This window comes from Echinops telfairi, unplaced genomic scaffold, assembly GCF_000313985.2.
Source record: "Echinops telfairi isolate 266 unplaced genomic scaffold, ASM31398v2 ScPeMD7_2;HRSCAF=8, whole genome shotgun sequence".
NCBI classification, from domain to species: Eukaryota; Metazoa; Chordata; class Mammalia; order Afrosoricida; family Tenrecidae; genus Echinops; species Echinops telfairi.
The window spans coordinates 36,518,973-36,527,910 of record NW_022103898.1 but is presented as its reverse complement, the minus strand read 5'-3'; the positions used below and the strand labels follow the sequence as shown (position 1 = coordinate 36,527,910).

The following is an 8,938-nucleotide window of genomic DNA, read 5'->3' as shown; positions in this document are numbered from 1 at the left end:
CCAAATGGTGAGCTGTCACTTCCCCCTACAAGAGTGACATCTTGAGAAGGAACAAGGAGAAGGGAACAAAGATGGCAATTATCTGAAAGGCAGTGAGCCATCCAAATGAAATATATTGAGATTAAATGACATATGTAATATCTACACTCTCTGCTTCCAGGGGCTAGGATTCATAAAGAAATTTTGAAAAGCAAAGAAGTTATGATTTTCCCCCTTTCTAAATACTAAAATTTTAAAACCCTTTCCAAGGTTCATGTTTATTCAAACCGTACTTTTTTGCTAAGGTTATAAAGACAACTGTGTAAATAACTATCATTCTCTACTCTACTGCCAAAGGAAATTTGAATGAATCTTTTTGTTGCTGACCTTTTGAGCTATTTGGTCTTATTCTCACTTGAATGTGTCAAGAAATGAAGTGGTTTTTAAAAATATACCTCAGAGAGGGTTTCTCTCTAATGATAGTATTAGGTTTGTGAAAATATGAAATTTCAGTACTTTCCAGAGCAAATTACATAAAGAAAAGATTATGGTCTACCCTCAATGCAAGAATACTTTGTTCATTAAACTGGCATTCCATGGCGCTCACCTTCCCGACACAATCGCTGAAGACAAAGCAGGTGCATAAGCAAATGTGGTGAACAAAGCTGATGGTGCCCAGTTGTCAAAAGATATAGCATCTGGGGTCTTAAAGACTTGAAGGTAAACAAGTGGACATCTAGCTCAGAAGCAACAAAGCCCACATGGAAGAAGCACACTATCCTGTGTAATCTCGAGGTGTCGAAGGGATCAGGTGTCAGGCATCAAAGAACAAAATATCAAATCATTGTGAATGAGAGGGAGTGCAGAATGGGGACCCAAGACCCATCTGTAGGCAACTGGACATCCCCTTATGGAAAGTTTGTGGGGAGAGGATGAGCCAGTCAGGGTGCAGTGTAGCAATGATGAAACATACAACTTTCCTCTAGTTCTTAACTGCTTCCTCCACCACACTATCATGATCCCAATTCTACCTTACAAATCCTGCTAGACCAGAGGAAGTACACTGGTACAGATAGGAACTGGAAACACAGGGAATCCAGGACAGATGATCCCTTCAGGACCAGTGGTACGAATGGTGATACTGGGAGGGTGGAGGGAGGGTAGGGTAGAAAGGGGGAACTGATTACAAGGATCTACATATAATTCCTCCCTGGGGGATGGACAACAGAAAAGTGGGTGAGGGGAGACATCAGACAGTGTAAGATATGACACATTAATCATAATAATTTATAAATTATCAAGGGTTTGTGAGGGAGGGGAGAGGAAAAATGAGGAGCTGATACCAAGGGCTCAAGTAGAAAGCAAATGTTTTGAGAATGATGATGGCAACAAATGTAGAAGTGTGCTTCACATAATGGATGGATGGATGGATTGTGATAAGAGTTGTACGAGCCCCCAATAAAATGATTTTAAAAATGATTATGGTCTACTGAGCATTGGATGCCCTTTGCCCTTCTTTCTGAGCTGCCCTCTGATTATTGCCCACAGATTCTTCTCTTTTCTGGATCTTCTTGTCTTGGCTCCTGTAGTCCTGACATGGACAGTTGCTCATTGCTATCATGCTGTATTTTGAAGATCTGCTAGGAACCACTTGGTAGGGCATATTCTTTGGGAGAGAAGCTGTCTTTTAATTTTTGTGGAATAAATGAATCACAAGTGACTTGCTCTATAGATTTAGTCTCAAACCCTCTAGAATTGGTCTAGAGTCACGGTGAGGCCTTTCTAGAACCAGCTCCCGGGGGAAGAGCTCCCAAGGACAATGATGATTTGTAGGGATTAGACTCTGAGTTTTTTCTTTACAAAAGTATCAACAATTACAGAAATAAAATCAACAAGAGAGATAGAAAAACCTGCTTCATTGCTGTCAAGTGGAAGGGGGCTTGGAAAGGGTCTTGGCTGGACATACAGATGTGCATAGCAAGGAGAGAAGAATCTCTATACTGGGAGGCAAGGTCTCTGGTAGAAAGATAAGGCACAGAATGGATAGGTCTCCCTGGAAAAATGATTAAAGAGAATAAAAAAGTAAATATATACTCATATGGACTCAGGCAGATGAGAACATGTTTATGAGCTAAGCCCACAGCCACCTCCCTTCCAGAAGAGTGGCAAAAGGTCTCATGAGATTTCTGGAAGCTCGACATTAAAGGGTTTAGATTTAAGTTCAAATCCAGTGAATGTTTATTGAGGGCCTGACATCATATAATAAGCTATCAACTCACTTAATAGAATAATCAAGTCTTTGCATGAGCTTTGTGAGAGGCATGTTAAGTCTGGTTTTATGGATTAGGAAACTGAGTCTAGGAGAAATTAAGGAACTCATGTCATGTGTAAGTAGAAGCAGAGCAGCAACATCCACATGGTCAGGGCGACGAGCAGGGACAGTGCTCTGTTTGCGAAGTAAGCAAGTCAGATCCCAAAGGCAACTTCTAACAGGTCCAAATTGGTCGCATTTAGTTGGATTAGGGGATGAGTCAGATTTCAGACTAGGTTCCATTTTCAGTGTGGTGTGAATGTACGCATTGATCTGTTCTCTGCAGGCCTCCCAGTCGCTTTTCTCACTGGAGTATCACACCAGGGTGGAGCAGAAACAAGCAGCCACTTCATAGGGTTTGATTACAGACTCCTCTAAAAAAACAAAAACAAGCTCTAATGACCTTTGATTTTAGGTGTCCTTTTAACCTCTTCTGGACTCGAATATTTGAGATTGTTCTCACTACTCAGCTTCTCTATGTTAATCAAACAGCAATCTGGGATGTCTAGTTTCTTAATATGCCACATGGCCATATCTCCCATTCCATCTGTGGCTCTTTTGTCTCAATTCATAGAAGGCTTACAATAACTTCTTGACTTACCTTTTTGTCCAGGGTGGGCTTATATGTTCTCCTTTTCCATGATGGCAGACTATATCTAATTAAACCTAAATTAAGCGTCTGACTTAATTATTCTCCTTTAAAGAGTATTGTAGTGGTCTCTATTGATTTCAAAATAAACTACCTTCTCAGCACAGCTGATCTTTATTCTCTCGCCCGGAAGCAATCAAGTCTTTTATCTCAGCAGACTCTACTCTTTCACAGCAGACTGTTTAGGGCTTCCACACTTTCCCACATGATGCTCATGCAGCTTTGAAATACATTTTCCTCTTTCCCCAAACTACAGCTCTATTGTAATGGCTTCCTAGAAGGCTTATATGCAGATCCCTGCTTTGGGCTCTCACTGCTTTATGTGCTTACTGTTGTTATTTATTCTCCACACTAGTGTCTTTGTTTTCCTTCCGTATTTGTAGATTCTAAAGGTGACTCACACAGAAATTCAAATTCACTGCCACTGAGTCAACATACCCAAATCCTATAGAGCAGAGTAGAAGTGCTCATTTGGGTGTCTGAGGCTGCAAACTTTTGAGGGAGCAGAAAGTCTTATCTCTGTCTCCTAGATTGGCTGGTGGGCTTTGACTACTGATCTAAAGATCAATGCCCCAGGACTCACACACAAGTTGATGTTTATTATACTTCTTCTGAATGAGTCAGCACAATCCAATATGGTGGCCCTTCCAGAACTGAAAATAAAAGTCCTAGACTAGATTGAATGACATAAAAGAAGCTCAAATATACTGATGGTATCTGTTAGAGCAGTGGTTCTCAACCTTCCTAATTCTGCGACCCTTTAATACAGTTCCTTATGTTGTGGTGACCCCCAATCATAAAATTATTTTAGTTGCTACTTCATAACTGTCATTTTGCTACTGTTATGAATCAGGTGACTCATGTGAAAGGTTCGTTCAACTCTCAAAGCAGTTGAGATCCACAGGTTGAGAACCACTGTGCTAGACGGAATACTTAAAAAGGCCAAAAGGAAACAAAACAAATTGAAAAAGAATGAGAAGCAAGGGAGCCAAAAGAAGATTGGAACAAATCTTACAAACATAGTATTCCAGATGAGGGTTGATGGATCATTAGGCTGTAAAGAATTCTTAAGACTACAGCTGACACCACTCATAGCACTTCACCCACCATTCCAGGAAGAAGGAACACCAATGAAAAGGGCTTATGGCAACAGTGGACTTAAAGAACATGCATAGGGCCAGTGTGGCTAGAGCCAAGGAATACATACAGTGAGAGAAATAATGGGGCTTTGCCCAGTGAGATGGGGTATAATTAAGTTATGCGACCTTATAGATCAACCTAAGGACTTTGGCACTTACTCTTGTGAATTGGTAAATAATACGACCTGAATTTTACTTTTTAAGTGAGCTTGGTATTACAGCAGATAAAACACTTTGATGTTAATCGAAAGGTTGATGGTTTGAAACCACCAGTCACTCTACAAGAGAAAGACATGGCAGTTTACTTCTGTAAATATTTAGTCTTGAAAACCTTATAGGATAGTTCTGCACAGTCCTATAGGGTCACTGTGAGCACTGTGAGTCAGAATCAACTTGATGGCAGTTGGTTTTGGCAGGTTTTACCTTTATGGAGTTTGGATTATGCAGGCATCATTGACTCAATGGCAATGTTTGGTTGGAATTTATATTATTGTTAGTTTCCCTTGAGAGGGCTGTGACTCTTGGAGGCCCTGTGTACAACAGAAAAACCTTACCTGATTCTATGTCAACTTCACAGTCATCCATTGTTATGGTCACTGTGTTAATCTGGGTAGGTTAGAAAAAAAAATCAATAGAAACATATGTGTATAAAAAAGATGTTTATATATAATAGCAATTGAATATTGAGAAAACATCCCAGCCCAGTCCAGATCAAGTCCATAAATCCAATACTAGCCCATATGTCCAATGCTAAGTTATAAAGTCCTCTTCAGATGCACGAAACACATGCAATGATGCCTAATGCAGAAAGATCACAGGCCAGTGTGTGGGAAGTCTTGTGGATCCAGTGGCATTGTAAGCATCTCAGTGCTGGCAGGGGTCTCCACATGGCTTCTCCAGGTCCAGGGTTTCTGGCTGCCTCAGGGTCGGTCCATGTGGCTTCTGCTCAGGGATGTCTCACAGGGAGTGAACTGAGAGAGAGAAATGTCTCTTACCTCCAAGGAGAAAAATACAGGAATTCCCAAAATTCTCAGGAGAAGTCCATACCCATACAGCAGCCTCACTGGCTATATCTTGATTGACAGGCCAGACTCCACACCTTCATGTGTAATCCTCTCAAATTGACACTAGATTGTGTAACTACCCCAGTCACTGCCTATTTTGAGTTCTTTCCATCTTAGGAACTCAACTTCCAACACTTATTGGAAATATTCTGTTGTGATTGCTCAATTTTTGGAAGTAGATAGCTATACTTTTCTTTCTAGTCCGTCTTCGCCCGGAAGCTCAACAGAAAGCATAAGCTGCCCAAATTGTTGACTGTATAGAGAGGAGTGGAGAAGGCCTAGAGAAGCAGTAGAAAACAGGGAGATGACGTTCAAGATGTTTCTCCCTTCCATTTTACACCAGAGAAACCAGAAACTCCAGAAAATTAACACGTAGTGGAATAGACATTTGAGAGGACTCCATAATTTTATAGCAGTTCCCAGACTGAAAATCAGGCATCCAGCACTCTTTAATACTAGTGATTAGAGAGAGGTGCACTTGGCTTCTTGCGTAAAGAAAACAAGTGTGATTGCCTAATGTTTGGTGAGGCAGGATGTATCCCTGTGAACAGATATTAACACCGCGTGAGTTACAGTAACCGTGAGGAACACTGTGACACTCTCAGCTGCTCTTCCACGTCTCTGTGAGTCAAGGACATGCAGCTTGAAAGACTGGCAGGAGCAAGTGGAAATTATCCATGGGCACTAGCCACACGCTGTGTTTCCACAGATGTCCTTCATGGAAGGTCATTCTGTTGATAGAGCAATTTCCAGAGATGATGATAGCATTGGCCATTCTCTAAGCTATTCTCGAACATACTTGGCAATCGGACCTTCTGGTTCTGGATTAATGGGGAATTCTTTCATATGTCTATTTGTTTGTTTTGTTTTAATCATTTTATTAGGGGCTCATACAACTCTTATCACAATCCATACATACATCAATTGTGTAAAGCACATTTGAACATTCATTGTTCTCATCATGCTCAAAACATTTGCGCTCCACTTAAGCCCCTGACATCAGCTCCTCATTTTCCCCCTCTCTCATGAACCCTTGATAATTTATCAATTATTATTTTGTCATATCTTTCACTGTCCAATGTCTCCCTTCACCCACTTTTCATTGTCCGTCCCCCAGGGAGGAGGTTATATGTTGATCCTTATAATCGGTTCCCCCTTTCCACCCCACCCTCCTTCCACCCTCCTGGTATCACCACTCTCAGCACTGGTCCTAAAGGGATCATCTGTCCTGGATTCCCTGTATTTCCAGTTCCTATCTGTACTAGTGCACCTTCTTTAGTCTAGCCGGATTTGTAATGTAGAATTGGGATCATGATAGTGTGGTGGGGGAAACATTTAGGAACTAGAGGAAAGTTGTATGTTTCATCATTGCTACACTGCACCCTGACTAGCTTGTCCCCTCCCCACAACCCTTCTGTAAGGGGATGTCCAATTGCCTGCAGATGGGCTTTGGGTCTCCACTCCGCACTCTCCCTCATTCACAATGATATGATTTTTGGTTCTGATGATGCCTGATACCTGATCCCTCCAACACCTTGTGGTCACACAGGCTGGTGTGCTTCTTCCATGTGGGCTTTGTTGCTTCTGAGCTATATGGCCTCTTGATTTCTTTCAAGTCCTTAAGACTCCAGACTCTATTTCATGTCTATTTACATACAAGCACACATATATGAAATAAGGAAGTATGAACATTGAAGGAACCAATGTATGTTTAATAGTGTAAATATGCTCAACCAAACCTGCAGGATATTAAAATTACACTATAACAGAGATTTGTTGAAAACAGCTGTAAAAATACATCGAGAGGGAGCTGCCAGACACTCTAGCCAGATTCAGAAGAGGATTTGAAATGAGGGATATCACTGCTGATGTCAGAAGGATCTTGGGTGAAAGCAGAGAATACCAAAAGGATGTGCACATTTGTTTTATTGACTAGGCTAAGGGAATCAATGGTGTGCATCCTAACAAACTATGCACAATATTCAGATGCTTGGAGATTCTAGGCAAGGGAATATTGCATGGTTTAAAGTCAGGGAAGGTGGGTCAATGTTGTACCCTTTCAACATACATATTGAATCTGCATACTGAGCAAATAATTTAAGAAGCTCGGTAGTGCCTAGGATATTGTTCTGCATTCCATTTCAATTTTGAAGATTTCTAATATTCCCAGATTCATACTTTGTATATTTCAAGTTCCAAGTTCACATTGCTTTGAGTAAATCTTCTGCCCAAGACCTCTTTTTTAAAAAAATAACTTTAATGACAATCTGATTTATAAATCTTTACACATTTCAAGGAAAACACTCAGGCATCAAAAACTATTTCAATATGCAAAATTCAAATTTACAACAAGAAAAACACAGGAATTTCATTTTGGACCAGGTGGTTCTTGCTACACTACCTTGAACTGTTTATTCAAAGTCTAAAATGTAGGTGACACCCTAAAAAATTAGGAGAAGCCTTCCAGAACAGTGGTTTCCGTAACCTAGCTCGTGCGTCGGGAGTGTTTCCCCTGGATTCACAGAACAGTCTTTGGAAGACAGGCACCATAGCTGGTCATTTGGTTGCCTTTCTGACCTTCTGCAGCTCTTCAATGGGCTTCCATTGTTGGTTGATTGTTATTAGCTTTTGAGGTACAGTAGGATCCACAGTCTCCCAAGGTTCTGGATTATTTTTTCTATCAGTGATCACATCAGATTTTCGGAGGGAGTAGACAACGAAAGAGGAGGCTCCGCTAGCTGCGACGGTCATAATCAGCGCCAGAGGAATACGTTCCTTCTTTTTCATCAGGAGTCGGAAAGAGCTCATGGCGACTTCAGGGGGGCGCGTCAAATCTAGAATGTGAAACCCAAAGCAACCATCAACGTTTCAGCCGCGGGGACCCACGTTCAGGCTGCGGACGCGGAGCTGCGGGAACATCACTGCCTCCTCCGAAGGGCTCCTCACCTGGGGGCGTGGCGGGCGGGCGGGCAGGTGCGGTGAACCCAGGGACGGAGCCAAGACCTCTTTAAAGTATTGAAAATCAAGGATATCATTTTGAGGACTAGGTGCAGTTTACCCAAGCCACAATATTTTCAATCACCTAGGTCAAAATGGGATTTTGAGTAAGGATGATCAAATAAATAGCTATACATTTGAATTGAGTTGCTGGTAAAGAATATGGAAGGTACTGTGGACTGTCAAAGGAGCCCTGGTGGTGTAGTGGTTATCCTTGGGCTGCAATCCGAAAGGTGGCCAGTTTGAAACCGCCAGGCGCTCTGCAGGAGGAAGACAGGACTCGCTATTGCCCCAAACAGTTACAGTCTTGGGAATCCACAGGGGCAGTTCTCCTGCCCGGTACGGTCACTATGAGACAGATGCGGCTCAGTGATGATGTGTGGACTTCCAAGTCTGTCTTGAAAGAAGTACAACCAGAATGTTCCTTAGAGGCAAGGATGGGGAGACTTTGTCTCGTGTACTTTGGGCATGTTATCAGGAGAGACCAGTCCCTGAGGAAGGAAGACATGCTTGGTAGAAGAGCAGTGGAAAAGAGGAAGACCCTTGCCGAGATGGATCGCCAGTGCCTGCAACAATGGGCTTCCACATAACCATTGGGAGCACAGCTGAGGACCAGCCGCTGTGCCATTCTGTTGCACACAGGGTCACTCTGCATCAGAACCAACTCAACAGCACTGAGCAACACTGAGAGAGAGATAGAGGAAGAAAGAGGGACGTCATAAAACGCAAGGTTTTGAATCAGTTCATTCCATTTTGACCTCCCTAGAATTTGCATTTCCGTCCCTTAAAACCACATTCG

At 42.1% G+C, this 8,938-nt stretch overlaps 1 protein-coding gene across 1 annotated transcript; it reads right to left on the bottom strand.

Annotated features, from left to right (window-relative positions):
• Window positions 1-7,698: 7,698 nt before the first annotated feature.
• On the bottom strand, window positions 7,699-7,950 carry LOC101660331 (normal mucosa of esophagus-specific gene 1 protein-like). The gene has a single exon (XM_045289400.1). The coding sequence runs from the start codon at window positions 7,948-7,950 to the stop codon at window positions 7,699-7,701; it is 252 nt and encodes an 83-aa protein (XP_045145335.1).
• Between the last annotated feature and the right edge of the window lie 988 nt (window positions 7,951-8,938).